General features: G+C 43.8%; 1 protein-coding gene across 5 annotated transcripts in view; it reads left to right on the top strand.

Annotated features, from left to right (window-relative positions):
* The window catches only part of Rbms3 (RNA binding motif single stranded interacting protein 3), a 665,104-nt gene that overhangs the window by 277,890 nt on the left and 369,873 nt on the right, over positions 1 to 17,341 (top strand). For all 5 annotated transcript variants that reach the window (XM_032911069.1, XM_032911066.1, XM_032911068.1 and 2 more), the window contains exon 5: positions 10,644 to 10,735. In XM_032911069.1, the coding sequence (XP_032766960.1) occupies positions 10,644 to 10,735 (92 nt within the window). The remainder of the gene's footprint in view (positions 1 to 10,643; positions 10,736 to 17,341) is intronic.

Raw genomic sequence — 17,341 nt, 5'->3', positions numbered from 1 at the left:
ATCCAAGCTCATGATTGGACAGCAGGCACTCTATCTGAGATGTCTCCTGGCCCTCAACATTTCCAAAATAAGGTTATATAACTGAAGCTAGCAAGACAGCCCAGCCTCTTAGTGACAACAAGCAATGACCTGAGTTCAATCCCTGGGACTGAGGAGAAAGTGGAAAGAGAGAACCAGCTCCACAGCTTGCACACATAAAGAGTCAACTATAATAAAGAACAAAAATAAAATGCTTCAGGCCAACCTGGGCTCTGTACTGAAACTCAGGCTCGCAAAGCAAACCATACATAAGCAATAACCATCGTGGATCTGGAGAGGAGCTGTGAAAGCACGGGTAACTCAGTTACCATCCATGAGCTGGATAAAAATGTTTGGTACCAGAAACCTCAGCACTGTGAGGGTGGAGACAAGAGGATTTCTGGGGCTTGCTGTCCACCAGCCTAGGGGTCAGGTTCCACAAGAGGGCCTTGTTCAAAGGAAATTATAAGAATAGTGGAGATCAGGATGTCCAACATCTTCCTCTAACAAGTCTGAACACATTCACAGAGCCATACATACATGTGTCTGTATACCATATTCACATAGCCACACATACATGTGCACATATACTACATTCACATAGCCTCACATACATATGTTTGTATACCACATTCACATAGCCACACATACATGTGTATGTATACCACATTCACATAGCCATACATAGGCCTGAATATGTACCACATTCACATAGCCACACATACATGTGTATGTATACCACATTCATATAGCCACACATACATATGTATGACTAACACATTCACATAGCTACACATACATGTGTACATGTACCACATTCACACAGCCACACATACATGTGTATGTATACCACATTCATATAGCCACACACACATATGTATGACTAACACATTCACATAGCTACACATACATGTGTACATGTACCACATTCACACAGCCACACATACATGTGTATGTATACCACATTCATATAGCCACACACACATATGTATGACTAACACATTCACATAGCTACACATACATGTGTTGGTATACCACATTCACATAGCCATACGTATTTCCTGAACATGTACCATTCACATAGCCACACATACATGTGTTTGTGTCCCACACACATGTATAAAGACAATGGGTATAAGAAGAAAATGAGAAACGGAGAAGCATGTGTGAGGCTTCCTCTTAAAATATTCCCCTCTGTGGGCTTTGCTTTCTCTTCCTGCACGCATGGTGGATTCTGAAGATGGGCGTTGACTCTGAGCATCCCACACCAGCCATTTCGGGAATTCACTGAGTCTAAATATAGAGCACAGTACCATGGCTTGGCAGACGTTCCCTCCAATCAGTTCTTGCTCACTAAAGCCAGGCTCTCTGCTCTGTGCCTGGGAGAACTGTAGCCCTGCCTGTTGTAAGGCTGGAGCGAGGGGAGGGAGAGGGGATGGGCAGTCAGGGCTTAGATCGGAGCCACTGCTGCTTGCCCAGTGGTGGCCTGCCGTCTATAGACCTGCAGTGACAGGGTTCTTACAGCTTGCTTCCATCACAGTCAAAGGCTCAGTGGGATGGTTTCCTGAGTACCCCAGGCCTGCTTCTGCAGCCATGATTGAGGAATTACCTTCCCTCTATTCCAATGGAAGATACACGTGGCTCCAACAGTTCAATGACATCTTTGAACACAGCCTGTCAGCAAAGGGAGGCTTCCCGGAGGTTAGTCTGACATTTATACCTACATTGACTGCTTCTTGAATCTCTGCCACGTAATAAAGTAAGAGCTGGTCCAGAAGACTGGGCAAATTGTGTACACTGAGTCTCAGTAATGCCTGGGCATCTCCCCCAGCTCCTAAATGATGATCTGGATTCTATTTTGACTCTTGGTCAGAAACGGTAATTTCTCTCATTGAAAAAGGACGACTGTACGAGGTGTGTTGGTAGACCCACCTGGATCTGGGTCTAGCTCAGTACGATTTCTCATGCACTATGAACAAGCACAGGGTCCCATTTGCAAGTGGTTCTTGAAAGCAAGTTGCTTCACTTGCAGAATTTGTCTGTCTTTGTAACTGTTTTACAACCAGACTTGAAAAACTTATGCCTTTTACCCGGCCCTTACTTTTTTTGTTGTTTATTTGTTTGTTTTATGCACAAATTGTAGTTTGTTCACCCCCACCTGGAAACAGTGACTTGCTTGTCCCTTCCAGGAATTGCAGTGGTTCTTCTATATGCCTATCTCTTAACCTAAGTCATATGTGCATATGAAATGGGATACAGAAAGACACACACACACACACACACACACACACACACACACACAGACACACACACACACCACCACCACCACCACACCATGTGTATATTAGTCTCATTGTGACTCACTGAAGGAAACCTAGATTGGTAGCTGATCAACTACATTGGGCAAAACTGCACCTACAAAAGTCAATGTGAAATAACTGTGAGAGAGCTCTGCGTGAGGACCGTTTGGATCACCTGTTTGTTTGTGTCTGCCTGTAGACAAGTGTAGGGGCATGCTGGCCTGTGTGTACTCAGGGGCCAGGAGCTGACACTGGATGTCCTTCCCCACACCCCACCCCCTCTCTCTCCACCTTATTCCTCTGAGGTAGTGACTCTCACTGAACCTGGAGCTTAGCTGGTGGCCAGCAGACTCCTGTGATTCCCCTGTCCCCTCCCTTACAACACTGAGTTCAGAGGCAGGCACGGCCATGCAGGGTTGTATATAGATGCTGGAGATTTGAACTCGGTTCTTCATGCATTAGAAAGAAGTCCTCCTACCCACCCAGAAGCTCTCCCCATTCCCTATCTACCACATACCTTCACTCATGCAAAATGTGGTAACCTCTACCACATGTGAAGTTATCAGATTTACAATATGTAAACCCTGGGACAAGAACCTGCCGGCATGTTCGAGCTGACTCTATTTTTCTTATAGAACCTAATCTTTTCCTTCCACCTTTGAAGTAGATACTCAATAAACTTAATGATATGGACACACATCATGGTTCGAAGCATCTCTGAAGCTGGGGAACCTTCTTGTGAAGGTTAATACCTTGTGTTACGGTTTCTGACGTGGTGATACCATGGTGCTCAGGGAATGTGATCAGAACAGCCTGCCTCCTGTTCTGTGGACTCATCGTCTACCATAGTTTCCCATTCTCCAGGTTTCCTGTAGCCCTTTGTACAGGAAGTAAATAGTCTCTCCCTTTAACATGTAAAACTGTGAGAATCTTTGTCCAAATCTGAGGGTATTTCTCCGCGTAGCTGATTTAGGATTATGAGGGTGGAGAGGATTTTAGTTGGGTTTGTCTCCTACTAAATAAGAGTTGTCCATTTCCACACCTGAGCAGACTCGGTCTTTGCCTTTCCATACATCCAAGGTAGACCTGCGTGCTGCCGTTCTGCTGCCTCTGATATGTCCAGGGTTCCTCCTGATAGATGCTCACAGACACCCTTTGCAGTGGATGCTGAAAAAGGATGAAGGCCTCAGAGAGTTTATCGCTAAGGGAGGAATGGAGGTTGTCTCATGTCTCCATCACTGAGAGGAACAGTGGAGGAAGGTGGAATCTTGGGTATCCCCATGGAGACATTTCAATAGGACTTTAGTTTCACACATCAATTCAAGCCAAAGCGTCCTCTTGTTCTGTTTAGAAGTCACATTTCACTCACAGCTGGCTCGTCTCCTTCTGTGTTCTCAGAAGCCTTCTATAAAAATCATCCCCAAGACCAAGAATCACACGAATGGTGTGGCATTCAGGACACAGTTTAAACTCTGAGACCAAATGCTCCAATGGCTGTAGATGTTTCCACCAACCTTAAGGGGGAGCTCTCCTGTTGCACCCTGACCCACAGAAAAACCCCAGTATTGGCAAATAAAAACATAGGTTGAGTTGTCGGTCTGGAGAAGCGGCAGCCACATGGAAATCTGAAATCCACTGTTGAATATGATAAAGAGACATTAATGAAGTGTCAAACCCATCTTGGCACAATGGGTTTTGAAGGTCAAAGGTCCCTGGGATGTGTCACCCACGACTGCAGGAGAGGAGACAGACAAAGGCCCTCGGGTGATACCGTAGAGTTAAGCTGTAATTAATATAGATTATTTTTCTAGGAGGTCATCCCTCTGGTAGTGCCATGAAATAACAAAACTTTAAGTAAGCACAGAAGGTATAGAGCATTTCGGGGAAGCATTGATTAAGCCTGTGGATGGAAGACCGAATTCACAGAATGACCTAATTATCCCACAGTTCCTCTCCTCCCATCACTCCACTTCTGGCTAATTGCTGAGCTGCTGCCCTTGTCTCCCCTGACCAGGAAGGAAAACAAGCTCCCTCCCTCTCCCTCCCCCCCCCTCTGGTGTGTGTGTGTGTGTGTGTGTGTGTGTGTGTGTGTGTGTGTGTGTTGCGGGTGGAGAGGGGACAGTGACATTCGGATCTAATTGGCTTGAACCTGGCGACACAATTGAGGGAGGTGTGGGTGCACAGCCACCAAGCTGCGTTTGCCCTGGCTAGCTTTGCCTGGGGCGTGGCAGGGTAGAAAGCACGGAGAGCTGGGAGCTGGGTAGGATTGCTCTCCCTCCTTTCCCCTGCCAGCTGCAGGGACAGAGGTGGCCACGACCAGACTTAATTATTTGTAGGGAAGGAGAGCAAACTGAAACCAAATTAAAGCGATTTTTATCCCTTACTCAACGCATCACTGTTTCTTATTAGAGCCGGCCTTGTAATTTCATTTTGTTTTCTTCCTCCTGTGATGTAGCCCTCATCCTCGTAAACCTCTGAAGCACCATGTTTACTTCCAGAATGGAAACATCATTTAAGATTTCTTAATATACTTTGACCTCCAGACTCTCACTGAAACCAGTAAAAGTGTACATGAACATCCCACAACTCAAGAGTTGTGACTCTCTCTTCATTCTAAGTCTTTGCTTCTCGTTGGCTTAGAGCCATCCACACAGGTGTGGGATCCCTTGTTTCTCCCAGAATTCAGCCGTACATTTCCTGAGAGAAAGCTCACCATGCCCTTGTGGAAGTTGCTTAAGTGTGTAGGAACAGACCGCTGGAGAGCCACACCTAGATTTTCTGATATACTGTGTGGAGTATAGGGTTTGAAGTGAAAGGAAGGGATCTGATATTGGAAGACCCTCCAGTCCTAGCCGTATCAGCTACCCTACCTCAGCCATTCTCAGGAGGCAGAGGCTGCCAAGGTCTTACAGGGCTGTTGCCTGCCTCTGGTTCCAAAGCCTGGCCAAAAAAGCCCATCTCTTTCCCCCTCCCCCTCCTCCTCCCCATGCTCCCCCTTCCGCCTCTTCCTCCTGGGACCTGGAAGTCCCACCTTTTTTCCTTCCTTCCAGCAATTAGCTTCTGCCTTCTTTTATTGACACAATCAAGAACCAGTTAGGAAATCAACACCTCCCTCTACAATCTGAAGGAAGAAACTAATTCGGGGCTATGATGTGGGGTCAGCATGGCTGACAGGACTAGAATTGATTTGCTTGTTTTTGTAATCAACGTTTAATTGTGATTTTATCTGTTAATTGGTAAACAAAGTAGCCCCTCCTGTAAGTTTATATATTTAAAGGATACTTTGTATATACCTTGAAAAGGATCTACTTGGGTGAAGCCCAGTCACTAGGGGTATGGGATGAAATGACAGCTGGTGTCAGGTGTTAAAGTCCTCCCACAAGCTCATGTGTTTGGCCTCTTGATGGTTGGTGATGATTGGGGCTTATGATGAACCTTGCCAGAGGAAGCAAGTCACTGGAGTGGGCTTGTGGTTTTATAAACCAGCTCACTTTCTGCCTGGTCTGTGCCCAACTGTTGATACTATGTGACCAGTTTTCTCCCGTTCTTGCTGCCATGCCTTCCCCGCCATGATGGACTGTATCACCCAGAACTGAAAGCCAGGATAAGCCATTCCCTTTAAGTTGCTTTTGTCAGGCACTTGCTCACCGCACTGAGTTATATAACTCACACAGCCAGGGTGCCTCTTCCTTCCAGTGACTGTGGGTGGTGGGGCAGCATGCATGACCATGTCTGTGCAGATGCGCCTGGGCCTGTATCTTCCTAGAAAGGATACTTTATGAATTGTCTTCTTGTTTTCATGAAGTTTGGAACTCTTCTCAGCTTGATCTTCCTTACTTCTTCCTAAAAAATGTAAAGATGTATGATGTGCTCTGGTAGTTGGCCAATAAATTCTTCTGAATCACTGAAATGAGTTTTAGTCATTCACTGTGACTTCACACTTGAATAAGGACACACGCCCCCACAAGTGCACGCATACACACACACACACACACACACACTCACAATCTTATCATAAAGAAAATGAAAACTCAGTTAATTCAGTTGAGGGATGAAGAGATAGCTCAGTCAAGTGTCTGAAGTGCAGTGATGAGGCTCTAAGCTCAATCCCCAGCCCCCATACGAAATATCGGGCATGATAACACGTATTTGTAATTCTAGAAGGTGGAGACAGACAGATCCCTGGGGCTCGCTGGCCACCCAGTCTTGCCTACCCAGTAAGTTCCATGTGCGTTAGACACTGTGTCTTAATAAACAAGGTAGATGGATCCTACCTCAGCGCCTAAAGTCAAGGAATGACACCAAAGGTTGAGCGTTGAGTTTCACATACAAGTATATGTGAAAACACATGCATGCACACACACACGATCCTCCATGTGGACCTCCTATCTTCTTCTATCTATCTTTGTCTCTCAGCACTCCCCATTATCCAAGCTAACTTCCCTTAACAAGGCCTATCTACACTTTCTCCTTCCTCTTCCTCCCCTACTTCTTCCTCTTAGAGGGCAAGCTTCAGTCTTTATACCACTTCCCAGACATCCGTGTTCTTAAGGGCACTGGGCATGTTCATGTGCTCCCATGCATGCTTTCTGGCACTTGGCATGGCTGATTCTCTTTCCTTCTTGGGCCCCTTTCTTGCCTGGCTATGAGAGGACATGTTCCTGTTTGTGTCTATCACCCTCTCTGGTTCTGCCTCAGTCTTCCTTCCCTGCAAACTTGCCTCTGAGACCGACAGGCTGAAGTTGTTCAAGTCGAAACCTAAACCTTTTCCTACTCTAGATCACCTTTTCTCTTTCTGTAACTAGAATTTTTAAGTTGTCGCCCACCTAATGTGTATTTGTGATCTTTGCTTATTTTACCGGGTGCCAGCCTAATATGTTTCTATGTCCGTTTCGTTTCCTGTTGCTGTGTTGAAATACTTGACAAAACAAACTTAGGAGAGAGAAAGAAGCAGTTTGAGGCAACAGGAGAAGTGTGATATGGCTGGTCACGATCCAGAGCAGACAGCAATGAAAGTATTCTCCACCCTTACACAGTTTAGAGACCCCTACCTAGGGAATGGAGCTGCCCATAGTGAGCCGGATCTTCCCATATCAGTTAACATAATCAAGGGAATCCCTGAACAGACATTCCAGAAGGCAACTTGATCTAGACAACCCCTCATGGAGAACCTCTTCCTGGTGATTCTTTATTGTGTCAAGAGGACATTAATAATAATCCATCACAATAACGGACTGCGATATGACTACATAGGTTCTCACAGGTGTTTTGACTGAATGTGTCTCCAATCGTCCCTCACTCCTAGTGAACCTTCCTCCAGTCTCTTCACTTCAGTAAACCACATCTCCCTCACCCAGAGGCTTATGGCAAAGGAAAACATAATCTGACCAAGCAACAATCCTTGTCACCCTTGTCATCCACCCTTGCCTTACTCCCAGACTGATCAGTCAGTCATCACTCACTTCCTCCATCTCAGTCAGTGGAATGGCCCGCTGCCTTTCTTCTGGATTGCTGCCCTAGTCCTTGCTTCATCTCGACTGCCAACCTTCTCCATCACCATCCAGTCTCTGGTTAGAAAGAGAATGGCTCAACGGCTTCTCAGTACTGAGCTACCAACACGCACACACACTGTGTTCCCTGCTCCCCTTTCTTCCAAGGAAGGCATGACGCTAAAGAGCTTCAGATTCCTCAGTATGGCCATTCTGCCATGTCTCTTTCTAGAACTAACAAGCCGCATGTGAGTGGGAACTGGGGTTGTTGTTTTCCACACATTATATATTCTCGTGCTGGGTCAAGTACCTGAAGAAGAGCTTCACTAGTAGAAGGCAGAATGCGCTCTTGATGAGTGAAGGTCAGCTCTAACACCTTGTCCACTCCTCCCATGAGCAGATGATGTAATGCAAGCCCAGGTCCCCAGGAAGCAGCATGCAGAGAGTGAGCTAGAGTGAGCCTTTCCTGGAATCATGGCAACTTGTTTTCTAACTTCAAAATCCAAGGAACGTTCAGTCCCTCCTTTGAGGGGCATCAAAGGATCAGGCTTCAGATGGGATGAGAAATATTTCTTTGTTTGTTTTGGATAATTTCTATGCAGACTTGGGTTCCAATCATGGCCCTGCCATCTAACAGCTTTACCAGTTTTGGCAACTTGTGTAAGGTCACCTGTGCCTTGGTTTCCTCATACAATGGATCCAGGCTCAGTATCATAAAACACAATGATGATTTCCTTAAGTACTAGCACCTTAAGCTCTCAGAGCAACACCTGATCTGTGAGCAGTGATGTCTATGTTGGGAGTTCTTGTGCCTTTGCCTATAACTCTGGTCCTTGACTTTCCTTTCTCCTTCTGCTTTTCTTGCCATCTTATATTTATCACCTGGAGAGAAGCATTGCCAGTCCTTACAGAACACCCTTCCTTATGTATGAGAAGCACAAACATGACAGCCTCCCCGACCCCAGTTTGTGAGAGTGTTTTGCTGGTATGCCGCTGTGTAGCAAGTTCACTTTGGGATAACATGCTGGGAGGGAGAAGAGAAAGATGGGATTCGAGGGGAGAAAATTAAAAAGTTAATTAAAAGAAACAACTTGGTAATTGAATTCCCAAACACTCTTATTTGGAGGTGGATGATAGCACACAAATGGTGTGTTTGCCTCAGTGGCAGGCCTGGAAGTGTTGAATAAGACAAGCTTCAAAATACAAAATACCTGTCTTCATAGATGAGATAATATGTTGATACATCCATAGACTTTTTAAGAACACACACACACACACACACATGTATATGCATATATAATGCACACACATATATATTTATATGTATGTATGTTTGTATGTGTCATATATAAAAAAGACATTACATACAATGTATATCATACATGATATTTATAATGTTCATATGGATGTGTATTAGTATATTTTTCTTTTGATGTGTTAACAATACTTGAAAAAGATCAACTAACAGGAAAAAGTGTTAATTTTGGTCTTTAATGCCAGAAGGGTAGAGTCTGTCTTGGTGAAGTCACGGCATCAGATATGGAATATGGTAGCAGACGCAGGAAAATGACTGATCACATATCACCTTCACACAGGAAGCTGAATTCAAATAGCAAGCAGGAACAGGCTAGGCATTCTCCAATGTCCCAATGATGCCCTTCCTCTAGCAAGGCGCCACCTCCTAGAGGTTCTGCAACCTTCTCAAACAGCACCATCTGCTGGAGGCCAAATGTAAAAACACATGAGCCTGTGGAGGACATTCACATTCCAACCACAATACACCACACACCTACTCACCTACAGTTGCTATTGTCTTTCTTTCCTCTTTCTTCAAGACATAACCTCAAGTACCTCAGGCTAGCCCTAAACTCAATAGATAGCCTAAGCTGACCTCGAACTCCCCGTTCTCTCGTCTCTAACTTAGTAATACTAGAATCACAGGTGTGTACCAACTCACCCTGATGAATGTTTATAATGTTTATAATTTAGAGTACACATGGAAGCTGACATTGCTATTGGGTGAATCCCTGTACTGATGCCAGTCGCCCTTGTGGCTTGAAGACTGTTTTCTCCCCATTGTTGAGTCTTATCAAGTGTTTTGGCTTTCATTTGTTTATCTCCCTGAACTTTACACGTGCTTGCTTATGCACACAAACAGAACCATGTACTTCTGCCCCCTCACAAACACGACAGTCATTCAGTGTTTCTTTTTAGAGACTCGAATATGTATCCATCAAGTTATTCTTTTTTCAAAATATTAAAAATCAATGATTTGGGCTGCTATCGGGAGAAACAAGCTCCACTTAATTTAGGAGCATAGACTGAGTGATCAGGGGACTAGTTATGTTACTATCATAAAGAATCCCAACAGAGGTACTCAGCGGTCCATCTCCCAGGTGGTTCTGCATTCCATCAAGTTGAGAGTAAGCACTGACCGTCACACTTACCAGTTCTTGTGGCTTTTATGAGTATCAGGGTTTTTAAAGGTCTGCAAAGTGCATTTCAGTTTCAGACACTTACGGATTTCCAGGGTTTAATCCTCCTCCCTCTTGCAGCAATTCTGTAACAGAAAGGACGCAGTGAATCAGAGCCATGCTTTAACTGCCAGGTTAGTGTTAAATGGGCTTCACCCCGCGCACACAGTCTATAAAGTGCTCTGGAAATGAATGAACCACCTTGTATCTGGAGATGCTGAGATAATGCTTAAAGAACTCAGATAGGAGAGCCTTTGGGCTAGCCAAGTTTCGTTTGGAAGAATTGAATTCAGAGCCGACCATGAGTCTGAGGTGTGTCTGCCTGCGTGTGATGACTAATGCCAGATTTTGTGTTTTGGCAGGTTATGGTTTTGTAGATTTTGATAGTCCGGCAGCCGCACAGAAAGCAGTGGCATCCTTGAAGGCAAATGGTGTGCAAGCACAGATGGCCAAGGTAAGCCTGCTCAGACCTGACGGTCTGTACACTGCTCTGCCTTTGTGTATGTGCGTCTGTGTGTGACCAAATGTTAGTCCCTTGGAGTGAACAGACCCAAAATTATGGCTTGCATTCTTCTTGTGCTCAATCAGTAAGGAAAATGAGCCACATGATAGACTTGGCTTGTTCTCAGCTGCCTGATTTGGTGTATAGTTATAAGTGAGCTCTTTGCTTATGGTGACCTGGTTTTTAAAGGATACATATGGTTGGCTCTGTTTTGCATAAAAAAAGAGATATGCATGTATGAGAGTCTAGAAGTTTCCTAGTCAGCAGTGTTGGACTCAGTATATGTGTATGTACTGGTGTCTAGAACTTTCCTGATTGGAGTTTTGGGATACTACAGAAAGTTACCGTTGATTTCATGTTTACTAAAAACTTACTTATTTGTTCCATGTTGGTGGGGGGATGGTTCTCGAATGATGGCTTTTTTCCTGATTCGTGCAGACTTATTGCTGTGTCCTCTGTCTATATCACTGGAAATTCACTTCGGTGCACAAGCCTAGGGTTTACCTGGAGAGCAATTTTCTTGTTTTCCATCATCTCAATAAATACCTGTGGCTACATAGAATGTGTTGTCTGGGACCTAGCATGTGAAGCTATGATGAATTTTTATATCAAAGTGAAATTGACCCTGATCATTTTGTGTCATGATTACCATAGTCTTATAAGAATCTGCCTATTCGGTAAGATGATACGGATCTTTGGGAACGACGTATACCGTGTCATGGTCTTCATTTTAATTTGGGACTCTAGTGAGATAATAGCATGATGGTATATGCTAGGTGTGGTTAGGCATGGCTTTGATCCCAGCATTCTGGAAGCAGTGGCAGGCAGATCTCTGTGACTTCAAGGACAGCCTCTGCTATATAGTAGAGTTCTGGGTTAGCCAGGGCTAACACAGTGTGAGGTCCTCTCTCCAAAAGAAAACCAAAATCAAAACCAGAAAAAAAATAAAAATAAAAATAAAAAAAAGGAGAAAGAGAGGAAAATGTAAGAGTAAACAGCTAAAATGTCTCTGATAACATTTGGATGTTGAAGATGTTGATGTTCTACCAGCAGCCATTTGGGCCTGTCATAAACACTCTAAGTTTAGAACCCTCTTTCTGTTAATAGTTTTGAACTTATAATCCCCAAATCTTCAAACCGTTAGATGCCACAGGCAACAGACCTTGAAATCTTGGGCATCTGTCTCCTGCTTGTATTTCCAGTTTCCCCAGCCCCGAAATAAGCGATGTAACGATGGAGTTATCTGGTGCCGCCGCCATTTATCTTGTGTTGTGATCGTGTATACCCTCTGGTAAGATCTTCCAGAATCAGCCTCACATCTCCAGAGGATCAGCATTTGGTCCTAGCAGCTGTGGCTGCCTTCTGACCAGTGTGTGTGGAATCACATCTGCTCATGGTCTCTTGCAAGCCACTTTCCTCTTAGGTGACGATGGCGGGCTCACTGCCTTTCCCGTCACCTCATTATTCAAGGTAATATAAATTAGAATTCTCCCAGCTGTGTATTACGTTCATTGTCAGGATTATGCCTGGAAGCTTTAGATTTGGTCAGGAATTAAGATTGATGAAGTTAATACTTTTAATTAATCAGGAAATTGCATGCATGTCCTGGTTTAAAGGTTATTTGGCAAGAGTCAATGAAACTGAAGTAGCAATTTCCTGTACCCAGAAAACAAGTGATCAAGCGTGGCTGCTGGTTGAGTTGAGAAATGATTATGAAAATGCTTAAGGAAGGGAAGAGGGTGGGACTGGAGAGATGGCTCAGTGGTTAAGAGTTCTTGCTGTCCTTACAGAGGACCCCATCTAGTTTCCAGCACACAAGTTAGGCAGCTCACTTCCTCAAGTAACTTCAGGTTTGGGGACCTGACTCTCTCTTCTAGCCTATACGAGAATGTGTGCATGCATTGTGCATGCATGTATCTATATCCTACATGCATATACATTTTTGAGGAGTAAAAATATATTTTTAAAAATGATATATTTCTGGGGGCTGGAGAAATGGTTCTCTGATTATAAATACATTTGCCTCTTACACAGGATCTGAGTTCGTTTCCCAGCACCCAACTAACTTCCTGTAACTCTAGCTCCAAGGGATCCAATGCCCTCTTCTGGCCTCCAAGAACTCTCAAACTCAAGTTCACACACACACACACACACACACAGAGACACACACACACAAACACACATACTCTCTGTCTCTATCTCTCCATCTCTGTCTCTGTTTGTCTGTCTCTGTCTCTCTCTCTCTCACACACACAGACACACAGACACACATACTCTCTGTCTCTCCATCTCTGACTCTGTCTGTCTCTCCATCTCTGTCTGTTTGTCTCTCTGTCTCTCTCTCTCTTGCACGCACACACACACACACACACACACACACACACGCGCGCGCGCGCGCACACAAACACAATTATAAAATAAGGTAAATATTTTTTTTCTTTTAAGAAACAAACAAAGTGGAAACCCTGAAAGGTAGCTGAGGAGGTAAAGGTACCTGCTCCCAGCTGTGAAGGTGAACACATAAGCTTGATACCCAGGCCTTATGCAGAGGAAGTAGAAAATAGACAGGCCAGAATTGTCCATCATATGTGTATACATAGGATGCATGTATGTATGTATCACACACACATACACACAAACACATACACACACACACACCTACCTATAATTAAATAATAAATTCTTAATAGAAAATGGTTATTGGAAAGGTTTTGGTCTATTCTATTTATAAATTTTCTAAATTTTGGAAGTTATCAGATAGTAGTGGTTTATAAATAATAAACAGAGTTGTCTCTAAATTCTGAAGAGACAGAAAGATAGATTGAAAGAACTGGACAAATGATTGATAGACAGACAGATGATAGATAGATGATAGACATAGATAATGCATGTTTTTGTATTAAAACAAAGAAAGTTAACACTGTTTTAAATACTTTTAGATTGCATGTATATAAGGAATTCTTTCTGTCTTTCTGTCTCATGTAAACACACACACACACACACACACACACACACACACACACACACATCACTGACCTATCACTCAGTGCGGAAACCATTTATACTAATAATCATTTAAAGAGCCCCTCAGAAGGAATAATTCGATCTAGTCGCCATTTTGGTCCTTGTCCCATCTCCCGGGTATAAACCCTGGTGTGCGTGGCTGGGCTGTGGGGAGTCAGTCTGTGGCAGACTTGCCAAAGGCCTTTACCGTTTCAGTTGTGCTGTCTGTGAAATAAATTCTCACTCCTTTTTCTCAGTAAATTGGAGCCCAAAGCCTGCTTTACATTCCCATCTGCCCACTGGAAAAGTTTCAGCAATAAATGACTCTGTAATTTAACTACCCAGAAGAAAATAAATAGCCACCATTTGACAATGAAATGGAGCAAGCCTGGCCACCTGTATTAGCAGATTTCTCACTGAGCTATTGGATTTCATGGTGTTCTCTCCTTTGTCCTGGCGATAACTGTTATTTATTAGCATATAAGCCTGCGGTCTGCGGGGCGTGTTGCTTCCAGTATATATTTTACCATCTACGTATGCACCGATCGCCTCCCGCAACCTTGTTCTTATCAGTGTCCTGCTCCGTTGGTTGTGGTGTGACATCCTAAAAATCCCCAGGATTTTAAAAGGACATGCCTCCTGGGGCTGGAGAGATGGCTCAGCAGTCAAGAGTGCACACTGCCCTTGCAGAGGACCTGAGCTCAGTTCCCAGTGCTTGCTAGAGTCACAGTCAGCTCTAACCCCATTCCAGGGGATCTGACTTGCTTTTCTGAATACTACCAGCACCTGTACTCACATTCACATACCTTTACATAAGCACACACAGACAGACGGATGGACAGAGGAATGGACAGACAGACAGACAGACAGACAGACAGACACACACACACACACACACACACACACACACACACACACAGCACACGGAAGAGTTTATTTTGGGTTATTGTTCCAGAGTCTTTTGACGGTTGGGAGGCGTTGTATCGAGAGGCAGACATGGTATCAAGAGAGGAAGCTGAGATATTACATCTACAGTGAGCAGGAAGCGGGGAAAGCAGGAACCAAAAGCAGGGAGAGGCTATGAACTCTCAAATCACCCCATAGTGGAATGTAACTCCCTCACAGAGTGCCACCAACTATGGAACATGTGTTTAGATACTGGAGCCTGTAGGGGCCATTGCTCCTTTAGACCATGACAATCTACAATAAGTAAGTAAGCATTAAAGCAAATTATCATATTGTTTCAGGAGCAAAATTTGTGATTCCTTGATGAAAGCAAATTTTAAGAATTTTATCAATGCATGCTGATGACGATGTAGGTTTGAAAGATGCATTTGGCTTTGATTTCTGGTTGTGGCATCCCCTCATTGCGTGAACTTGGATTTGTCATTAAAGTATCTCTAATAATCTTCAATAATAACATGGCGCTTCGGGCTGTAGGGTTACTGGGAGAATTTTGGAAATCCACAAAGAATTTGGCTTAGTACCTTGATCATTGTAGGTAGCCAGTGCCTGCTGGTTTATCAAATGGTGTGCCTTAGATTCAGATGTCCTGCTAAAACCTCCTGTGAATCCTGACATATCCATGTACTTTAGGTAGATAATCTACTATCATCACAAAACAGCTCACAGGAAAATATCTGTAAAAGCTTTAGTCTGTGAACGTTTTCTGGCTTGCTGTGGGCTGGAGAGTGTGTTGGTCATAATGAAGTAAGATTAGATGAAGCAGGAAGTTGGCCTGGAGACAGACAAGGGAATGTGTGACTCTGTGACATCACAGCTTCATTCAGAAAGAGGCCTTGTGGGGGGTGGGGAACCTCTAGTCTAAGAACCCATTGAGATATACATTGCTAAGGATTGAGCAGTTTCATTTGACTTGGGCCCATGTTTGGCTACTGCTAGTGGTAATCTGGGAGGTTAGTAAATGAATGTCAGATGGTCTACAAACATCTGTATGATCAGTCACTACTGAGGGGATAGAGGGGACCATGTGGGTGAAGGGAGGGAAAAGGCAAGAATCTCAAAAATAAAGTTACTTGAATTTTGGAAACCAAATTACCTTAGTTTCTTCAGCTATCATGGTTCCCAAATGGGGGAATGTTGCAAGTATGTGGCCATGGCTAGAAAACTCTTTTTCTTATTCCATGTTTTTGATATTTATTCTGTCTGCCCTATTGCAAAAGGAGTGGATGAAGAGTTTTAGCTCTTTCTAATCTTGCCAACCACAAGGTAGATACAAAAAAGTCATTGGTTAAGGAATGTGGGTCTTCAAACACATGAAAAGAAGAAATAGAAGACTCGACTAGGTAGTTGAGGAGATGGCTCAGCAGTTTATAGCGCTGGCTGTTCTTGGAAAAGGACCTAGGTTCGATTCCCAGCACCCATATGGTGGCTCAACTCTCTGTAACTTCAGCTATAGGGGATCAGGCACCATTTTCTGGCCTCTGTTTACTGCACACATGTGGTACACAGACATACATGCAAGGAAAAGGTCATACACATAAAGTAAATTAAATCTATTTATTTTCATTAAAGAAAAAAATAGTTCCAGCTATCTATATCTTGGCATACAGGTATTTATATAACTGATATACAAAGAAGGTTCTGGATATTTCAAGAACATTGATATGGGCATTTAACAGCAGGGATCAAGTGGACAAAAAGTCACTTGTGTGTCAACAGTATCTTCTTGGGCAGGAAATGAATTCTTAGATAGATATATCAAGATTCCTGGTTATATAGACATGCACCTGAATTCTGATGTCTACAGGGACTGGCCTACAAAACCTTCCAGTTCCTGTGTGTGACTCCTCTGCTCTTCTGCTCCACTCATACACAAAAGGATCCTAGTAGATACTCTACAAACTGACATGGAGGAGACTAAGGATTTTATTTCTATTTTTAGTTAGGTATGTATGCACGTATGATGAGTTTGTACATGAGTGCAGTGCCCATGGAAGTTGGAAGAGAACATCTGGTCCCCTGGGTCTGGAGTTACAGACAATTTTTATCTGCTACATGGGTACTGGGGACTGAACTCAGGTCCTCTGCAAGAGCAGCAAGTGCCCTTAACCATGGAGCCACCCTATACCCCTGGAGTGTAAGTCAAAGGGATGTGACCCCAGAGAATAGCCAGTCTAATGTAGCTTTTCAGGTAGGTAGTTCTTTCCTCTTGGTTGCTGACTGTTCTTCACTCAATAGTGGCGCTCTGTATCCGTGTAGATGGACACCCAGATGAGATGCAGCACCTCCAACAACCAAGCACTGTGTCCCATCATCGCCCCAGCTGCCATCTTGTATCTTCACAACAGGAAGTACCAGATGTTGGCCTACCATGTCTATAAAGATATCTGTAACATCTGTCTTGTCGGATATGTCAATTTGGCTCAATATTTTTTTGAACGCTTTTCTCCTCTTGATTCTAATGCTTTGGAATGCAGGGACTCAAAACCCAATATTGAATTTGCCAGAGTTGATCTTAATTCCATCCGTTAATTATCTGAGGCCTTCGGAGCAGAATCCTCTGCAGTTAAATATTTATATTAGCTTTTACCT

The sequence above is a fragment of the Rattus rattus genome, chromosome 8, assembly GCF_011064425.1.
Source record: "Rattus rattus isolate New Zealand chromosome 8, Rrattus_CSIRO_v1, whole genome shotgun sequence".
NCBI lineage: Eukaryota > Metazoa > Chordata > Mammalia > Rodentia > Muridae > Rattus > Rattus rattus.
This window is presented reverse-complemented; position numbering and strand designations above follow the sequence as displayed.